This window comes from Saimiri boliviensis, chromosome 11 (assembly GCF_048565385.1).
Source record: "Saimiri boliviensis isolate mSaiBol1 chromosome 11, mSaiBol1.pri, whole genome shotgun sequence".
Taxonomy (NCBI): Eukaryota; Metazoa; Chordata; class Mammalia; order Primates; family Cebidae; genus Saimiri; species Saimiri boliviensis.
This window is the reverse complement of record NC_133459.1, coordinates 34616828-34637915: the sequence shown is the minus strand read 5'-3', so window position 1 is coordinate 34637915 and position 21088 is coordinate 34616828. Positions and strand designations below refer to the sequence as shown.

At 46.0% G+C, this 21088-nt stretch overlaps 1 protein-coding gene across 2 annotated transcripts in view; it reads right to left on the bottom strand.

The window, feature by feature from the left end:
• The window catches only part of AGO1 (argonaute RISC component 1), a 47867-nt gene extending 27780 nt beyond the window's left edge, over window positions 1-20087 (bottom strand). Inside the window, exons 1-11 of one of the 2 annotated variants that reach the window (XM_010348085.3) lie at window positions 19830-20087; window positions 14762-14945; window positions 10778-10898; window positions 10186-10367; window positions 9656-9792; window positions 9295-9429; window positions 9066-9153; window positions 8213-8360; window positions 2342-2461; window positions 1859-1990; window positions 1600-1733 (exon numbers count right to left, since the gene is read on the bottom strand). In XM_010348085.3, the coding sequence (XP_010346387.1) occupies window positions 1600-1733; window positions 1859-1990; window positions 2342-2461; window positions 8213-8360; window positions 9066-9153; window positions 9295-9429; window positions 9656-9792; window positions 10186-10367; window positions 10778-10898; window positions 14762-14945; window positions 19830-19854 (1406 nt within the window). In that variant the 5' untranslated portion in view covers window positions 19855-20087. The remainder of the gene's footprint in view (window positions 1-1599; window positions 1734-1858; window positions 1991-2341; window positions 2462-8212; window positions 8361-9065; window positions 9154-9294; window positions 9430-9655; window positions 9793-10185; window positions 10368-10777; window positions 10899-14761; window positions 14946-19829) is intronic. The other variant, XM_003937514.4, reaches the window with a different exon arrangement.
• Window positions 20088-21088: the final 1001 nt, after the last annotated feature.

Here is a 21088-nt window from a genome sequence, read left to right as displayed (position 1 = left end):
ATCTGTATTGCCCAGTAAACTCCTGGGCTAAGGTGAGATCCCGCCTCAGCCTCCTGAGTAGCCAGGAATACAGACACACACCACCGCACCCCAGCTAAGAATGAGAGAGATCCAAGACGGCTGATCACTAGGTAGCTCGGGATTGTAGTTCCCAGTGAAAGCACAGAGAACAAGAGGACACCACACTTTCAGATGAATTCTTGCTGCTCATGCACCAGGAGATTCCCAGCGGAGGAGCCCCACGGGTCGCAGCGTGACTCTTGTGACCAGCGAGGCGGTTTTGCTGGTGCCTTGGAGCGTTGGTTCTTGGTGCAGAGTCAGAACGAATTCTCATTATGACTCTAAGGCAAGCTGAATTCATCATGGCATACTTTCCCATTGCTTTTGTCCCTAGCCAAACTGTTCAGCTCCATCAACTCTTCCTCATCCCTAGAGTGCACTGACCCCACTCCAGATCCAGAGAGTATGAGAAGCAACCACTTCAAAAGATGGCAGGAACCAACTAACTAACAGTATGCTGTATGTAGGAAACAACTAACTGAGTTTTGTGGCATTTTAAACCTATCTCAGCAAAACTTAAAAAAAAAAAAAAAAAAAAAAAAGACTCCAGGGGAGGGGTTGTTGACTTCTCAAGCCATTACTCTGTGGCTCTGTGGTTTCCTTAAACCCTTTGGTTATAATGCTTTCCTCACTGGTGCCAGCTACTCCCAGCCCCTCAGCTAGGTGGCACAGAGGCCCTGACAAACAGCTGAACAAGCTGCTCTATTTTGTTTTTAAGCAGGAACACAAGTTTTGAAGCTCAGATCTGATTTGCTTCCAACTCTGACACTTTCCTGATGATTTTTTTTTTTTTTTTTTTGGAGACGGAGTTTTGCTCTTGTTACCCAGGCTGGAGTGCAATGGCGCGATCTCAGCTCACCGCAACCTCCGCCTCCTGGGTTCAGGCAATTCTCCTGTTTCAGCGTCCTGAGTAGCTGGGATTACAGGCACGCACCACCATGCCCAGCTAACTTTTTGTATTTTTAGTAGAGACGGGGTTTCACCTTGTTGACCAGGATGGTCTCGATCTCTTGACCTCGTGATCCACCCGCCTCGCCTCCCAAAGTGCTGGGATTATAGGCTTGAGCCACCGTGCCCGGCCTACTTTCCTGATGATGTTAAGCAAACTTTGGACAAGTTACTTAACCTCTTTTCAGCCTCAGTCTCCTGAAAATGGACATATCACCACCTACTCACTGTAAAGATGACATAAGAGGATATAAATTAGGTACTTAAGTACAATATTGGCATAAACATTAGTCATCACTACTACTATTTATTACCAATAATAATTATAACAATAAAATAATTCAGGCCTCTGTTAGGAGATTCATGCCCTAAAATCATCATCTCTGACATAGATATGGCTTATTAATTTCCCCTGACCACAGATGGATAGAAAAGGAATTGGTCAAAGTTTGAGCCAGAAAGCACAATGCAGGCAGAGTCAAGACAGAAAGAACACACTACTGATCATTATCAGCCCCTGTGGACTATGGGAAGGCAGGCAGCTCCAGGGTCCTTCCCATCCCTCCATCCCCTACACCATACCCTCCTTACTTGAGCACCTCTTCTCGACACTGTTTTTGGGGTGCGAAGCAGGCGATGGCCCAGACTTTGATCTCAATCCCATTGTAGAACTGTTTCCCCCGCATGTCCCAGACACCCTGATTGGGTGTGGCAATGGCTCGGTTCTAGGGATAGGCAGAGGGGGGCGTCCAGGTGAGCCTCAGTAGAGTCAGGTGGGTAGGGGAGCAAAAGCCCCTGGCTATACAACCCATCCACCCCCATATTCCCCAAGATGTTGTCTGGCCCTGACCCTGCTCACCCGGCCGCCGTACTGCAAGATGGGCGCCGGCAGCACTCGCCCCGTCACCTCCGTCATGTCATCCTTCACTTTGATCCCAAATTCCTGGATGTAGGGATCTAAGTTGTAGCTGGCATTCTTCATCTGCAGGACAAAAAAGAGCAATCTCAGGAGAACGGGGGCTTGGCAACACTGCTCACCCTCTGGGTCCCAAGGAAAGAACACTAAAGAGAAGCTGGGATTGGCAAGGAATGGTCCTAAAAAGAGGGGGAAAGCAGAAGATGAGGAAGTGAGAAGGAATAACACAGGAAAGTAATTCAGGAGATAGAGATAGAAAGCAAAGTAGCTACAGGGTCAAGAAGCAAGAGCAGACTTACAGAGTCCTAGGCAACAAATCTAGACTTGGGTTCTCCTAAAGGAAGGTCCTGCTGGGGCATTAAAACATTTATGCTACCAACAGCCCCAGTGAATGAGCAAGTGAGTAGGCCCACTGACCAGGCGACTGATCTCCTCCTGTCTGTCTGGAGCGGATCTAGCTGTGGCCTTTATCATGGTCGAGGTCTGGTTGTCAGTCAGCTTTTTAATACAGCGCTGCCCAGCCACAATGTTACAGACCTGAAGAAATGAGAAGGACAGGTAGCTCTGGCTTGAGTACAGTCCTCCCTGTACCCAGAGCCCCACAGTGAGGAAAGATACCTTGGCTATCTTTTTGCAGAAGGGAACTGCAAAATCCCTTGTGCATGCATGTATTCTCCTCTTGAGTTTCATTTGATAGTTAAGTTAGAAAATATTCATGTGTAATATAAAAGGCAATTCAAGCTGGGTGTGGTGGCTCATGCCTGTAATCTCAGCACTTTAGGGAGGCCAAGGTGGGTGGATCACTTGAGGTCAGGAGTTCAAGATCAGCCTGGCCAACCCAGTCTCTACTAAAAATACAAAAATTAGCTGAGCATGGTGGCGTGCACCTGTAATCCCAGCTACCTGGGAGGCTGAGGCATGAGAATTGCTTGAACCCGGCAGGTGGAGGTTGCCATAAACCCAGATCACACCACTGCACCCAAGCCTGGGTGACAGAGTAAGACTCTGTCTCAAAAAAAAAAGACAATTCAGCCACTATGTGATTAAAAAAGCTCGTGATCCAGAGCCAGGGCTCAGGTCTCATATTTTATTTATTTATTTTTTTGAGACGGAGTCTCAGCTCAGAGACCTCCACCTCCTGGGTTCAAGCAATTCTCATGCCTCAGCCTCCCAATAGCTGGATTACAGGCACCTGCCACCACGCCTGGCTAATTTTTTTTTTTTTTGAGATGGGGTTTTGCTCTTCTTGCTCAGGCTAGAGTACAATGGCACGATCTCAGCTCACTGCAACCTCCACCTCCCAGGTTCGAGTGATTCTCCTGCCTCAGCCTCCCAAGTAGCTGGGATTACAGGCATGTGCCACCATGCCTGGCTAATTTTGTATTTTTAGTAGAGATAGGGTTTTGTCATGTTGGCCAGGCTGGTCTTGAACTCCTGACCTCAGGTGATCTGCCCACCTCGGCCTCCCAAAGTGCTGGGATTACAGCCACTGCACCCAACCTTCATATTTTAAATGAAGAGAATACTAAGAATCTCATAGAATTGTCTCAAGATTAAATAAAGCATTTAAAGGACTGAGTATAGTTCTGGAACACAGTAAACAATAAATTGTAGCACAGATTATTATTTACCAAAGGACCATATATAGAGCTTTTCCGAATACTGAAAATCTCAGTATACACAAATTAGATTTCTTTTTTTTTTTTCAAATTAGATTTCTAAGGCAGCTCTCCAATGGTGGCAGGCAGGCAGCTGTTCCATCCTGCAACCCACCAGGACTAGGGTTGGCTCTAAACCTCTAAACCCCTGAACTCCCAGACCACAGATATCACTGTCTCTGTTGGTGAACAGTGTCCTCTGCTGGCGGGAGGGACACCCTGACATTTAGTTCATCTGTTCTGGGCCCAAGAGAAAACAATGGAGATCATAAGAAGCTGTCTAGTGACATACAAGACTTCCATTCCTCAATATACTACATTCAGGATGCTGTGAACAGGCTTCTAGTAGAACTGAGGAAGCCAGTAGGTCGGAAATACTTCTGTTTGAAATCCAGCTTTACAAATTCTAGATGATGTTACCTTGAACAAGATTCTTAACCACTCTGAGAATATTCTTCTTTAATCTCAAATATGAGAAAAATAATACACTAGCTGTCTCACGAGGTTGTTGTAAGGATTTAGATGAGATGAAATGTGAAACTTGCTTCCACAGGGCCAACATTCTTTACGTGCTGGTTCTTGTCCTAATTCCTAGAGTTCATGCTCAACAATGGGAGGGAAAGCCAGGCCAAAGTCACCTGCCTTCAAACTGCATTTTCCAGAGAATAAACAAAATAGTCAATTCACTTAACGAAAATCCAAAATTATTGAAATTTGTGAGACTGCCTTTTTTTTTTTTTTTTTTTTTTTTCTGAGACGAAGTCTCGCCCTGTCACCAGGTTAGAGTGTAGTGGTGCGATCTTGGCTCACTGCAACCTTCGCCTCCCGGGTTCAAGTGATTCTCCTGCCTCAGCCTTCCGAGTAGCTGGGACTATAGACGTGCATCACCATGCCCAGCTAATTTTTGTGATTTTAGTAGAAATGAGTTTCACCATGTTGGCCAGGATGCTCTCTATCTCTTGACCTTGTGATCTGCCCGCCTCGACCTCCCAAAGTGCTGAGATTACAGGCGTGAGCCACCGTGCCCAAAAGGGATGTGGTGAAATTAGAACACTTGTACACTGCTAGTGGAAATATAAAATGGTATGGCAATTTCTCAAAAAAATTAACCATAGAATTACCATATAAACTAGCAATTTTGCTTATGGGTATGTACTCAAAAAAAGGGAAAACAGGAACTTCAACAGATATTTGTACATCTCTGTTCACAGCAGCATTATTCACAATAACCAAAAAAAAAAGAGGAAGCAACCCAAGTATTCATGGATAGATGAATTAATAAACAAAATGCGATATAGACACACAACAGACTATTATTTAGCTTTAAAAAAGAAAGTAATTCTAACATGCTACAACACAGAGGAAGACACTGTCTGTGGTAAGTGAAATATGCCAGTCAAAACAGGACAAGCACTATGATTCCATTTATTTGAGGTACCGAGATAGAAAGTAGAATGGTGGTTGCCAGGGGTTAAAAGGAGGGAGGAGATGGGTCATGGTCATGGCTGTATAACAAGGTGAATGTATTTAATGCCACAGAACTATATACTTCAAAATAGTTAAAATGGTAAATTTTATATTATGTATATTTTACCACAATTTGAAAAAGAGACAACAGAAGAAGGAATGAACTCTGATTTGAACATGAACAAATGATTTCTGTGGATACTCACTGACCTACATAACTATTCAAGGAAGACAGAGAGGTGGACTGGAGGCACTACTAGCTTCTAGTTGTGAAGATTCAACTAGAAACTAGAACAATAATCCATACTGTTTCTACTTAAAATTTTCCAATGGATTCATATTATAACTACAATAAAATCCTACCTGGCCAGAAATTAGAACTCTCATTCATTGCTGATAGGATTGTAAAATATCGTAGCTGCTTTGCGAAACAATCAGGCAGCTCGTCAAGATGTTAAACATTGTTATATATTACTTCATCTTAGGTGTATACTCCAGACAAATAAACATATGTTCACACAAAAATGTGTACATCAGTGTTCACGGCAGTGTTATTTATGATACCCAAAAAGCAGAAATAATCCAAATGTCCATTAATTGATAAATGGATTAACAAAATATGACATATCCATAAAATGGAACGAGGATGAACCTTGAAAACATTACACTAAATGATAGAAACCAGTCATAAAAGGACACATGTTGTATGACTTCACATATATGATACGTCCAAAACAGGCATATCTAGAAACAGAAAGTAGATTAGTGGTTACTCCAGGCTGTTGAGAGAAGGAATGGTGAGTAACTGCTAATGAATATAGGCTTTCTTTTGGGGGTGATGATATGTTCTGGAATCAGATAGTGGTAATGGTTGTTGCACAATTCTGTGAATATACGAAAACTACCTAATCATTTTTAAATGGTGAATTTTATGATATGTGAATCATATCTTGATAAAGCTGTTTTTAAATTTTTTTTTGAGACAGAGTCTCCCTCTGTTGCCCAGACTGGAATCCAGTGGCACAATCACAACTCACTGGGTTCAAGCAATGCTTCCACCTAAGCTTCCCAAGTAGGTGCACACCACACCTGCAGTCAAATGATCCTGCCACCTTCACCTCCCAAAGTGCTGGGATTACAAGTATAAGCCATCACAGCCAATCTGGATAAAGCTATTTCAAAAAACAATTAATAAAATGCCACGTGGTTTCAACAGGCTATATGATTTAACCCTCTACAGAATCATCTCCTACTACTTTTCCCCTCACACAATACATTCTAACCACCATAGCCTTCTGTCTATCCCTCAAAAAGATCTAAATTCTCTTCTGCTTTAGAACCTTTGTACTTCCTCCTGCCTGGAAGGCTCTTCTCTCAGGTTGTTACAAGATTGATTCTATGTCATAATTTGGGACTTAGCTCAAATATCTCCTAAAAGAGGGCTTCCCTGATAACAACTAAAGTAGCTCTATACCCTTTTCCTCCCTTACTTCTATCCCCTTAACCTATTTTATTATTCTTATCACACTTACCACTATCTGAAACTATCTTATGTGTTTATCAATTTATTGTCTATCTCCCCCTTCTAGAATGCAAGTTTCATGACAGCTGTGACCTTGTCTGTCTTGTTAAACTCCATGTTCCTAGCACCTAAGAATATATGACACATAGTAGGAGCTCAATAAATATATGTTAAATAAACAACAACAGAAATCAAGATCTAAGTCATTATATAAATTATACATCTTGAAAACTATTGTTTAAATAGAAATAACGTTAATTTGCTAACAAATCTCTGCTTACAGTAAGTATCAGCTACTATCTACTTAGCTAAGACTGTCCCTAAAGACCTCTGTTTATACCTCAGGGAACATGTTGCCTTCATGTGCATCAATGGCTATTAACCAAGTCAGAGTTCTTGGTTTTGGGGATCTCTTCTCCCTTCAGCCCAATTCCCTCAGGTTAGTTCTGAAATCCTAGAAGCTCACCAGAAGACTTGAGCATTGGTCTGGGTTATCTGATTTCTGCTGTTGGATCAAAGTAAGAGGGTAGGCCAGGTGCAGTAACTCATGCCAGTAATCCAGCACTTTGGGAGGCTCACCTGAGGCCAGGAGTTCAAGACCAGCATGGCCAAATGGGGAAACCCTCTCTCTACTAAAAATATAAAAAACTTATTCAGGTGGGTGTGGTTGTGCATGTTTGTAATCCCAGCTACTGGAGGCTAAGGCGTGAGAATTGCTTGAACCTGGAAGGCGGAAGTTACAGTGAGCTGAGATAGTGCCACTGCACTCCAGTCTGGGCAACACAGCAAGACACTGTCTCAAAAAAAAAAAAAAGAAAAGAAAAGAAAAAGAAAAAGTAAGAGGGTGGTCTAGTATAGTGCTTCTCCAACGTTAATGTACATACCCTTAGGATCTTGTTAAAAGACAGATTCTGTCAACATGGAGAAAGCAGAGAAATAAATAAATTAATTAATTAAAAGATTCTTACTCAGTTAGTGCAAGTGGAACCTGAAATCTGGATTTTAAACAAGCTCAGGCAATGCCTATCCCATGACCACACTTTTTGAGTAGCACTGGACGAGACAATGAAGCAGTAAGCAGTAGTTTCTTGTTCAGTATTCGGCCAGTATATACTAAACAAAATACAGCCCAGTGATTCTACATTTGTATTCTATAACTTGGCATTATTATTCCTTCTTTAGTTGCAGAATTCCACATATAAAAGTATGACAAATATTGGGGCTAAAACTTTTTCAAAAGGAACACATTAATTATTGGAGAAGCAGGATTTACATTATAGGTAATATCTATCACCAGTTTGTGTAGAATAAAGTACACATATATCTTCAGGTCACTTGGGACTCCAGCTCTAGACAACAGGGGAAGAGAAATTAAGAGAACATGAGTGTGAGTATCTAAAATCTCTGTCTGTACGAACTAATTACTTATTAAACAGTAAATTCAGCTTGTCTCTTCCTGGCAGCCCTGAAAGAACACGAGAGTAGGATGGGGGATAAGGAGATTAACTTAGCAGGAGAACTACCTCATACCTTCTCAGAATGTCAATTTTCCCAACTTCAAAATGAAAAAACAGACATCTGATGATCAGCATGCAGGTAATACACAATGCCCGTTCCATAGCCATGACTTGGCAATCTCACCTCCAGGGGAAGGTAGGTATGCTTTTGTTCCTGGCCAACTTGTAGGCAGGGCAGATGGGGATATTTGAGCTGCAGGTTATATTTCTGCTTGAAATACTGTGCCACTGTACACTCCACAGTCTGTCCACTCTCCAGCTGTAAGGGGAATCTATTCAGAAGAAAGGAAGGAAGGAGGTGTCATAATCCAGCATTCAGTCCCACTTCTCTAGACCCACAAACATGGGAAGCCCCAGACTTTTTCCTTTTTTATTTAGCCCCAATATGATGCACAGGAAGGAAGTCCCAGACTTTGCTTCATCCTATCCAACTTCTTTGAGCATTGCCACTCATGGGAAAACAGGTCACAGAGGGCTCCAAGAGAGAAGCCAAAGGTTTGAGCGGCAAGTTCCACAAAAGTAAGGACACCATCTGACTCATTTATTTCTAATGTTGAGCATAAAGCCTGACACAGAGTAGACACTCACAGTCCAGTGTAGTGTAAGGTCAAGAATGGGGATGGAATCAATGACAGCTTCCCCAAGGAGCCCAGGAGCCTAGCTTTCTTTTTCAAGAGAAAGAATAATTTGAGAGAGATTCTAACATTCACCTAACCCTAACAGGAATCAGAGAACACACCTGCTCTAAAGGACCAAGGAGGCAAGGAGATCAAGAAGGTAAAAATGGTAGGGAGAGTATCAACAGATCAGAGAAGGTTGAGGAAGGATGCCAAATTCCCACAGCTTATCTTCAAAAACAGGGCCAGTCCCCAAGGCTCATTCTCAGGGCCAATACGGGAGGGAGGGAAAGATAATGAGTCTGAAATCTCAGCCCTTCACCACCAACAAAGTATGGCTCAGCACCCCTGCCAACTTACGTCTGATGGCTAGCAGGGCGACGGGTAACATTACACACGCGGTATTTCCTCTTCATCTGTCCACAGTGGGTCACTTCCACCTTCAGGCCTGAGATACACACACTGCTTGTCAGGACTAAAATTGGTTGCTCATGTGCCCAGGCTTGGCCTCTCCCGAGCATACCCCAAGAGGATTTCCTCTTAGGGCTAAAGTGGCGCTGTTTCCCTTCCCCTCCTGTTGGGTCCTCACCCTTGATCTCCTTGGTGAAGCGAACACGCTGAGAGTCCGTGAGGGGCTTGGGCTGCTCATCTATGTTCCTGATGTCCAGCACCTCACACATGAACTCAATCACTGGCTGTGCCTTATAGAAGGCAGTGGCTGAGACTGTGGGGACAGGGTAAGAATAGCTCAGCTTAGGTTCTGTCTTCCAGAATACATGGAGGCACAACAATTTATACCCTCTTCTTTATAGGGCATTGGGATGGGGGCAGGGGGTGCCAGGGCTATAGGAATTAGACTAGGAGTGTGGTTGCAGAGCTGGGAGGGATGAGGCCGGGAGTGTGGTCACTGGACTTGGGGTGCCCCTGGCTCCATAGCTCTCCCCACTCACCATCAATGTTGAGCATCATCTTCCACATGGCAGGGCGCACAGACTGGTGAAAGCCGAACCAGACCTCGCGCCCACCCCCCAGCGGGTGGTAGTAGCCCTCAGGCGGTGAGAAGAAGGAGCGGCCCACAGGGGTGTACCTGGCAGGGACAGGCAGAGAACTGGTCCCTCGGGCACAGGCCCCCACCCTGTGAGGCATCCTGGGCACGGAGGAGCCCTGGCCTGAAAGGCAGGACACCAGGGCTTTAATGCCAGCTCTGATGCTTTACCAGTTGTATGACTGACCTTGTGCAAGTTTCTACCTTCTCTCTGCCCTGCAGGGACAGATGGGATGAGGCCCAAAGATACCTAAGAAATCCAGGGCCAGGGCTTTAAACCATCTAAATGTAAATACGCACTTGCCTGGCAAGTGATAGGGCTCAAATAATTTTTTTATGAATGGCACACTGTGGGACCTTAGTATGTGCTTCCCCTCCTCCCCTGACAGCAGTTCTGCCAACACTAGTAGCCCAGATACTAACTACACCCAATACCTCATGGATGCCAGGTGCCTCATGGCCACATCCAGGGCTTGCACAGACTCCAAGGGAACAGGGATCTGGCCACTGACCAGGGCTTCATGCAGCATTCGCCAGCTCACAATTGCTAGCCATTTGATGGAGACCTTAAAGATTCGATCCTTCCCTTCCCCAGGGATTGTCACCTCAAAGTCGACCTTCAGGAGGGTGAGAGAAAGGGGTGAAGGATTGCCATTGCTCTGCCAGAATGACCTGACTCCACGGATTTGCTGAGAATATACTCTTCAAGTTGATAGGGGCTCATAATGAAGACTCCAGAGTAAGTCCAGGCCCTTAGGTTCTAGCCGCCTTGGTTCAGTGCTTCTGTTCCTCTCAACTACCTCTCAGCCTAGCAGGAGGTCCTTTAGGTCTATTTTAAGTCTAATCTCAATCTGTTTAGGACACAGACAGGCACACGAGAGACTAAATAAACATCAGCACCTACCCACCCCTCACCCTAAAACATACTTTCTCAGCACAAAAGATGAAAAGGACTCCAAAGAGGCTTACATGAGATTGGTTCTACCCCAAACCCCTGACACAGGCCTAGCCTGACTCCCAACCTTACCCGTTCGTTGCCAATGGGCAGTGCTGTAACAGTGTAAATGTTCTTCTTTCCATCATACACAGGCTTGCGATCACCAAAGATCTGAGGCTTGAAATGCTGGACCATGTATTCCACCACTTCCCTGTGGGGGACAGGAGCGGCCTGTGGAAGCTGAGAGACTACCACCTCTTCAAGCGTTTGGAAGTAATTCAAAGTCCAGGCAATCTATTATATTCACTCCTAACATCTAATCTATGGCGGTGCTTCTCAAACTTTAACATTCCTATGAATCACCTGGAGATTTTATTAAAATGTAGCTTCTGATTCAGCAGGTCTAGAGTAAAGCCTGAAATTCTACATTTCTAACATGCTCCCAAGTGATGCTGCTGGTCCTCAGATCACCAAGGTTCTAATGGACCTGAAAGACTGGTGTGAGTGCCTTCTGAGAAGAGGGGGAGGCTGGAGGGAGAAAGGCTTGACTCCATCAAGAATCAGGAGTAGGACTAGGTATGGTGGCTCACCCTGTATCCCAGTACTTTGGACAGCCGAAGCAGGAGGATCACTTAAGCCTAGGAGCTTAAGGCTAGCCTAGGCAACAGAGTGAGACCCTAACGTATTAAAAAAAAAAAAAATTTTTTTTTTAAATTAGTTGGGTATGATAGCATGTGCCTATAGTCCCAGTTGCTTGGGAGACTAAGGCAGGATAATTACCTGAGGCTGGGAGTTTGGGGTTACAATGAACTATAATCACACCACTGCACTCCAACCTTTGGGAGGCCAAGGCGTGCAGTTCTCCTGAGCTCCTGAGTTTGAGACCAGCCTGGGGAACACGGAGAAACTCTGTCACTACAAAAAATACAAAAATTAGTCAGGCATGGCAGTGTGCAGCAGTCCCAGCTACTCAAGAGGCTGAGGTGGGAGAATCACTGGAGCCTGAGAGGCAGAGGTTACAGTGAGCTGAGATCACGGCACTGAACTCCATCCTGGGTAACAGAGCCAGATCTTCTCTCAAAAAATTAAAACAGGCCAGCTGCGGTGGCTCACACCTGTAATCTCAGCACTTCGGGAGGCTGAGGCGGGCAGTTCACAAGGTCAGGAGTTCAAGACCAGCTGACCAATATGGTGAAACCCCATCTCTACTAAAAATACAAAAATTACCTGGGCATGGTGGCACACGCCTGTGGTCCCAGATTCTCAGGAGGCTGAAGCAGAAGAATCACTTGAACCTGGGAGGCGGAGGTTGCAGTGAACCGAAATCACACCACTGCACTCCAGCCTAGGTGACAGAGTGAGACTCCGTCTCAAAAAAAAAATAAATAAATAAAAGTTAAAACAAAAAAATGAGAAACAGAATCTAGGCTGCTCCAATCTCCAATCCCAGAACTGATAAGCAAAAAAGGTAGAAGAGATCTGAACTGGAAATAGAAACAAACTGGAAGAAAAATCTCATCTCTTACCATCTCTTACTTTCTGTTCTCTGACACTTAGACCCCAGGGTGTCCATTATTTCTTCAAAATTCCAGTTTATCTAACCAACTGACCTCCACAGTTTCTAAATCAAAGCTCTTATATGCTACTGGATAAAAACACTCAAAACGGTGTATTAGAAGCAATTGTGATCATGTGGTGTCAATCCCAATTAGGCTTCAGTGCTGCCTAGCAATCTTTTTCATGTCCCCGATTACTTCTATCACTCCTAGACCATATAGACTATGTAGGACTTTCTCCACTACCCTCTAACTCCAGAACCCATCCCTGTCTCCTATCAAGAAGCAGCTCTAATAACTGAAAAAAGCAGAGGATAGTACACAAGGCCAACCTCGAGTTCCCAGATATATACACAAACATATTTATATGTGAGGGCATCAATTTTTCTCCTTTCTTCTTATACTCAAAATGCCCCTTCCATATATTATTTTTAAACATATGAAAATATATTCAACTTCCCTTATTAGAAAAAATACAATTTAAAATTAGACCAAAATCAGAATGCCAAAGATCAAAAAAACCTGAACTATTACATTGGCGTAGGTATAGGAAACAGACATTCTGATGCCTTATTGATGGGATCATAAGTGGGTAAAACTTACCTTTAAAAAAAATGTTGCAATATCTGAAAACTCTGAAGTGTATTAGGCCAGCAGTCCCACAGTCTAACAATTTATCCTATAAATACACTCATATTTGAGTGCAAAAATGTATCTCTGTATAATAATATTCAACAGTTTCATTTTTGTAGCAGAATTTAGACTCAAATGTTCCTCAATAGATTTATTACGTAAGTTATATTAGAGCCACTCAACCTATGCAAAAGAATGAGGCAGATCCATATGTGCTGGTATGCAACATCTTCAAAAATACATTGATTCAGTGGAAAAATGCAAAGTATGAAACAATGTATAAAGAACCCTATGTTTTGTGTGTTTAAAAATGTTACATATGTATATATGCCTGCATATGTGTAGAAAAGTATCTAGAAGCCTATTCAAGAATGGTAACAATTGGCTGGGCACAGTAGCTCATGCCTGTAATCCCAGCACTTTGGAAGACGGAGGCGGGGTTGGGGGGCAGCGAGGATGATCTCTTGAGGTCAGAAAATCAAGATGAGCCTGGGCAACACAGTGAAACCCTGTCACCATTAAAAATACTAAAATTAGCTTGGTATGGTGGCGAGTGCCTGTAATCCCAGCTACTCGGGAGGCTAAGGCAGGAGAATTGCTTGAACCCAGGAGGCAGAGGATGTAGTGAGCTGAGATCGCACCACTGCACTCTAATCTGGGTGACAGAGTGAAACTCCATCTCAAAAAAAAAAAAAAAAAAGAATGGTAACAATTGGTCAGGAGTGACTTACCGCTATAATGCTAGCACTTTGAGAGGCCTAGGTAGGCAGATCGCTTGAGGTCAGGAGTTTGAGACCAGCCTGGCCAACATGGTGAAACTCTTGTCTCTACTAAAAATACCAAAAAATTAGCTGGGCATGGTGGCAGGCACTTATAGTCCCAGCTACTCAGGAGGCTAAGGCAGGAGAATTGTTTGCCTGTCATCCCAGCTACTCAGGAGGCGGAGGGTGAAGTGATCTAAAATGGAAGCATTGCACTCCAGCCTGGGCAACAGAGGGAGACTCTGTCTCAGAAAAAAAAAAAAAAAATGGCAACAATTAATGGTACTGGGGTACTAGAGACCAGGGTAGTAAGGAGACGTTTTTCACTGCTATTCTTTTTGTAATACCTGAATTTTTTTATACTATATAGTTTTCAAATAATAAAAAATTAATTAATTAAAGAAATATCACAGAGGCCGGGTGCGGTGGCTCACGCCTGTAATCCCAACACTTTGGGAGGCTGAGGCGGGCAGATCACCTGAGGTAAGCCATTCAAGACCAGACTGGCCAATGTGGTAAATCCCTGTCTCCACTAAAACTACAAAAAAATTAGCCAGTGGCAGGCACCTGTAATCCCAGCTACTCAGCCTGGGCAACAAGAGAAAACTCCATCTCAAAAAAGAAAGAAAGAAAGAAAGAAAGAAATATCAATCACTTCCTTCAAATAAGGCTAATCCCTCCAACTGTGCATCCTACAATGTCCTTCTGCCTCATCAAGGACATCCCATTCATTTCTCCCCCCTGTTCCATACTTTTAACCTCTCCATCTTCACTAGCTTCTTCTCCTTAATCTGTAAACATACCCATGTCTCATTCTTTAAAACGCTTTATTCATTCAACTAATACTGAAATGTAGTAGGCATTGTACTTATTTCTGAACTCAGTGTAGTTAGATTAACTAGCTCAACTACTCTGCTGAAATTGCTCTAGCAAAAGCCACTGATAATCTTCTAATAGCGAAGTCCAATGATATTTTTCAGCATTTACCCTACTTGGCATCTCTCCCTCAAAAACTTCCTTAGATTTGGTGATACCACCCTCTGCTGGCTTTTCTTTTACCTTTATGGCCCCTCTTTCAAGGCTGTTGTCTTTCAGACTTGGTGGCTTAGGTGTGCATCACTTACCGGTTGACTCTACGGGGACACTTATCCGGCTTGATGTCCACCTCGTAGTGGTACACGTCGATTTTAGGGATGTCCACCTCAAAGTAATTGGCCAGGAGCTTGATTGGTTTCCCCACAGTGCCAATGCCAGGCCGTCGAGGTGCCTGGAACACCTGCTGCAGGGGGGGCAGGTAAGCGCCCGCAGCTACAAGACAAAGAGGCTGGTGAGGGTAAAGTCTGGCAATCTCCTAACTACTCTTATCAGAGAAGAAATAAGGCCTCCCAGAACGGGAACACCAGAGTGTAAAGAATGCCTCTTTCCTGCCACCCATTTCGGCCAAGGGCTTCCAGGGGACATCCCGAGGTCATTTGTGTTTTGGGGTTTTTTTTTTAAATCTCTCTCCAGTTACTGTTTATTTTAAATTCATTAAGTTAACATGTAATAAGTTCCTATTGCATGTTAAACAGAGAGACTAAATCTGGCTCCTAGTAAAAAAAAACCCTTTCTTTCTTCTGCTAGAATAAGACATTTGCCTCCACCAGGTATCTAGCAGACCAAGAAATCCCTATTCTCTGCCAGCCAGATGCTCACTCCATTCATCATCATGCTGAATACAAAATGGCATAACCTTGATGTTCCTTTATAGGTGGGCAGGAAGAAGATCCCAGAAGGCCAGGCTGGGGAGGGCAGGGTCAGTGTTTGAGACGGGATTAAGGCAAATGAATGGTGAGAATTGGAGAGAAGGAAAAGGAGAAAAGGCTCAAAGGACAGAGTTTGGAGACTAAGGAAAAGAGAAAGGGGGCTGGAGAAGAGGACAGAACTGGAGGTCCCAATAGAAAAAGGCCAGGAGAAGGAGAGAAGGCTGGAGTCAAGGGGCAGGGCTAAAGAGGTTAAGGTTGGAAGCTCAGGCAGGAAGAAACAAAGCTGCATTTGGGGAGACAATGATAAAAAAGCTTGAATAAAGAAAGAACTAAGGCATCTGGTAAGAAGAGGTGGCAATTAGAATGCTGGAGAAGAGACATTGGGTCTGGGAAGAACACAGGATTCTCTCCCTGCCCCACAGATCCTTCCATACAGAAGGTCCAGACAGAAGCAGAAGAGATCAATTGCAAGACAGAGGGGGCCCTTGGGAAAGGAATAGGGTAGGGCCAGCTCCAGCTACTTTACCCTCTTTTGCCAGTCTGGCTGCTGCCTCCAGTCTTATTTTCTAGCTGGGGGGAAGAGAGAAGAAAAGGGAATATGCCTTTGTCCTCAGCTCTTGTTCTTGGCAGTAGAGAACCAGCGCAGGTGGGAGAAGAGGGATAAACCAGCCCAGAACCTCCCATTACCAGACCTCTGCTTTCACAGTCAGACTAGCTAGGGGGATGGGGCATATCCTCAGCTGGGGGTCAGGAAGAGGTCAGAACCATTCATGGGAGGGGCAGCTTCCCAAAGCTAAGCTGCTCTGCTTCCCTCTAACCACCTGTCAAGCCCAGTCCCACTCTGCAGACAGGGAAACAGAGGCCCAGCCTGGATGCAAAAGTTCTCTTCAGAAATCAGCTATGTGCTGAAGTGAAAGACGTTTACTCGCACCTAGCTGCCTACCTCAGAAAGTGCTGGACAGAAATTGCACACAAGCTCACAGACAGACACACACTCCCATCACACACATCCAAACACACACTTGGCAGTTTACGCTTACACACATATCCTTCACTGCCCTAGACTGAGTTCTTCAAAGGCAGGGAATGTGTCTGCCTTGGTTACTGCTTAATCTCGTGTCTGGCACACACGCAGGAAGTATTCAACATACCGATATGAAATGAATGAACAAACATATCCATAGACACACCACAAAAACACACAAGCACACAAACACATGAACACCAGCAATTGCCCAGAAACAATTATAAACACTCTACAGGACAAATGCACATTTGTGGGTGTAGCCAGTAAGAGACATCCTTTCCCTCCCCAACTTCTGATATTCCATTCACCTCCTTCTCCTTCCAGACTGAATCATCATTTGGGGCCTTGGGAGAAAGACAACCCCTTGAGCTGGGGGCTAGTTAGAAATGATGGTGGATGGGACAGACACCCTAGCCTCAAAGCCTTCTCTTCCCCAGAAACCCGACTACATACCAGACATAGCCTTAGAGCACCTTCCTCTCCAAGGAGGCTTTGGGAAAACAGGAGAGTCCACACCCCCACTTCATCTCCAAACTAGGAAAGACAGCAGGAAGCAGGCACCTCTCTCCCATTCCATCCCCCTGAAAGCCTAACAACAGCACAGAATCTCCTCCCCACCCCCCTTACCCCAGCTTTTAGTCTGAGAAAGGGAGACACTTCCCTTCAGACCCAGACAGGGACAGACGGCCACTTTGTGATGCAGATGAGGGCCCCAGCACAGAGGACAAAGCTTGGGCCTAGGGGGAAAGGGGCGGGGCTCTTCTCTTCAGACAAAAGCAAGGAGGGAGGGGCCCTGAAAAGGACACTCCCCCTCCCCCATCCCCAAGGAGCCCAGAGAAGGAAAAGTAACAGAGCTGAAAGCCCTGGCTGAGGATTCCTTTCCTGCAGTTCTGAGGCCTACATACCTCCCAAAGAGCCAGAGTGCCTATTCAAAAGATACAAATTCAAGGTTAGGTTAGGTTAGCTGGTGGGTAAGCAAAGACTAACAGGCCAATCTCTCCAAAAAGGATCTGTCCCATGTGAGTATACATTTTATTAAATATCCACATATGTGCTTAACCATTTATGTTCACACTTGAATGTGACTTGATTCAATTAATAAATGTGTATTCTGTGTCAGGGCCTATACACTAGGAACTTGTTAGTTCTACAAATAAATGAGACACCGCTTCTCCCCTCAGGAAGCGCCAGTCCAGTGTAAGTGCTTGGAACACACCTGAGCACAGAAGGCAGACCTGGGTATAAGCCCAGTGAAGTTTTTTTCTTTTTGTTTTTGTTTTGAGTTTTTTGGTTTGTTTTTTACACAATGCTTTAGTTTTCTGTATCATGTCCTAAGGCCACCTCGGGACAACACTCCAGCTTCTTACAAGAGAACAGTCTGGGTCTAGGAAGGAGGCAGTTATGGGGTCCCTCAAGCTGCAGCTTCCAGACTGAATCTCAATTATACCTTTCACTGAGGCAAAGCCTGTCCCACTAGGCTTTTCCCAAGGCTATGGCTGACTCCAAACACCAGATTCTAGTTCCTTTCCTAGAAGCTTATTTTTTGTAGCAAATTTTTTAAAAGTCAAATTTTCATCACTCCAGAGCCCATTAGGAGTTCATCAGGATAAAAATCATTAGTCTAGAACAGGTACCAGCACACAGCAATCCATCCTCAATGACCCACCCCGCTACTCTACTCCACCGGTTGTTGTAAATAATCCCCAGCCTTGCAAAACAGGAGTTCCCGAGATCAAGAGAAGGGCCTGACAGAGAGGAATTATTCAAGTCAGTTGCTCCCTACGCTTATCCTTAGGACTACACAGTGTATACAAGGTTGGATGTTGAGGGAAAACAGTCACTAAGTACTTATAGATCACTAAACGGATAACTTGAGTGAGGTGGTAGGAGCTAGTACCTTGGAAGGGTTGGGGGGAGTTAGGTCTGCTACAAAAGACAAAATCATTTCCACTACAAAAATAATGAAGTTCATGTCCCAAATGGAAATTTGATTCCCATCCCCAGACCAAATGTAACGAAGTGGTAGCTCCCCATCCCATCACAGTGTAAGAAACTTAAGACACAAAAGGTATCCCACCCCAAAGCCCATCCCAAGGACTCCAGTTTTCTTAAGACAGTCCTGCCTCAGTTTGTCCTCTGTTCCTATGTCTTTTTCTCCTCATTGCCTGTAAATAAGAAGTGAAGGCTATCACCTGGGCCTCACCAGTGTGAAGGCTATAAACTCCTCCAGACTCCAACTTGTTTGTAGGGTTTAGATCTTGGCTCTAAAGACAGCCCTGATAGTTTCTGGGGAGTGCGGAGAGGAAAACGGAAAGATCCAGTGTAAGATAGGAGCCATGAAAATATTAAGAAATATTATAATAAATGTTGTAAATGTAGACTGTAACCTCAACAGACAATTCAATGGAAAAGGTCATTACCTTTACCATCTCTACTCAGTATTGGACCAGAAACTTACAAACCAAGTACACAAGTCCTTCCAGGTAGCCCCTGTCCTGTCCTTGATTCCTCAGTAACCAATACCTTTCCTAAGGCATATCTTCAGGAGGACCCACCTTGAGAACATTGTTTGGGTCCCAGTCTTTACTGTGGCAGAACAATGCACTTTGGCAGCTTCCCTTAACCCATTCTTAGCAAACTGTGACTGAGGGGCTTCAGGGCCAAATGTCAGAGCCCCTAAAATAGGGGAGGAGACCATAACCATTTGGACTCTGCCAGCATAACCCAAGACAAAATGCACCCCATCAGCGCGCTCCTTTTTCCAAGCAAACAGGGCGGGGGAGAGATGGGGGTATTCGGACAGCCACGCCCCCACCACATCAGGCAGCCCCTTCCAGCTGCCACCTCCGCGCATGCTCCAGAGGCTCCGCTCCTACTCCCCAGACTCAGGGGGGGATTCCCGGGACCGGGTCCCCACCCACCGACCCCCTGACCCTCGCCCCCGCGTCAGACCCGGCTGGGGCGGAGCTCACGGTCCAGCTCTGGCGCCTTCTCCCAAGAGACACTAGCCTATCCCAGCCCAGCAGAGCCCCCGCCCCCGACATGCGGTAGGTCCAGGCCCATCTGTGTCGCCCCCTCCTCTCCTGGACACCTGGAGCCCGTCCCCTGCCACCTGCCGGGCCTCTCCGTAGGCCTCCCCGGATGTCTGGGAGTCCTTCTGTGCGTGCAGGCCCTTCTCCAGGATTACTTCCAACCTGCAGGGCTGCATACAGCCTCCTTGGACAAACAGCCCCCATCTCAGGGCTCTCTTCACATGGTTCTCCCCCGGAACTGCACACAGCCTCCTTCAAACTGGGCCCCCATCATGTGAGAGCCCTTCTCCTCACTCAGGAGCACTTCCCTCACTTGGAAACCACGCTTTTCATGCGGGAGCCCCCGATCCTTGGAGCATGCACCGTTACCCCTCCCGGGGGCCCTTACCTGCTCCCGAGGGTCCCGCTTCCATCCCATATACCCGTGCGGAGGTCAGGCGGCCCGGAGACTGTAAAGTCCAGCGTGAGGGGCCTAGGTACCTCGCACTCTCGCTGCTCGGGTTCCCTGGCCGGGCTCGGCTCCCCAACCAAGCCCGGCCGCTCGCACCGCCGCCCCCACAGCCTCCGTTGCCGCCGCCGCCGCGGAGCCTGCAGTAGCTCCCCCTGCGAGTGCCCGGCCAGGTGCCAGTGCGCAGGCGCGACCGCCAGGCCCAGGAGGCGGACCGGAACGAGTCAAGCGGGGCGCTCCGACGGCAACAAAGGCCAATGGAGAGGGGCGGGGGCACCGGGGACCGGAGGCAGCGGCCCCTGGCGGTCACCCGTCGCCATGCAGCCCGGTGGGAGGGCTCCGGTAGAGGTGCCTTGGAACCTCGCAGTGGCATAAGTGGGGCGGGGCGGAGGGCCACCCCCCAACAGCAGCCTTCGGCCCTGTGTCTTTTCCCCAGATAGGTCCCTCCAAACCCACACACAGCCCTTGCCTGTCGCACCAAGCCGCGCGCACATTATGGGAACCCCACCTCATTCCCAGACCCCCTTGCACTCCAGTACCCCATCACCCAGAGGCCCTGCCTCCCACCTCTCCTCCCAATCACCCTCATCCTTCAAGCCTTGGCTGCAAAGCGACTGCCTCTGCGAAGTGTTCCTCCGTCCCTAGTCAATGAACTCACTGACACCAGCCCCTCTTCCAGGCTGTGTACTGGACGCTGAGATCACAGATAAGTAAGAAAGCCTGCCTACCCTGGAAGATGTCACAGTTTGAACTTAAGTGCGGCTACAGAGCTCTGTAGGACCTGGGAAGCACCTGCCTCCACTTCTCATCTACAGCTCATGTCTGAACTCTGTCAGTCTACTTCCGCCTTTACCACGTCACTTAAATGACTTTTGGGGTTGAAATCTAAAGGATACTTTTCAATTATTTCTCTGCAGCATCTGACACTGTGCCTCTACTTCCCTTCTGAGCCTTCTACTTGGCTGACACATCTTCTGTAGTCTCCTATTGCCTAAGTCCTTTTCAGTCTTTTTAAAGGACCTCTTTTGCTTTTGCCTCATTAACTGTTCACTGTGGTTCCAAACCCAGCTCTCTTCTCATTCCACTCTCCACCCTCCCCTTGAAGGTCGCATCCACTCTTACGGCCCAACTATCCTTCTAAATCTCTATTTCCGACCATGTCTTAGACTCCCATTTCCAAGTGTCTGCTGGACAGCTCC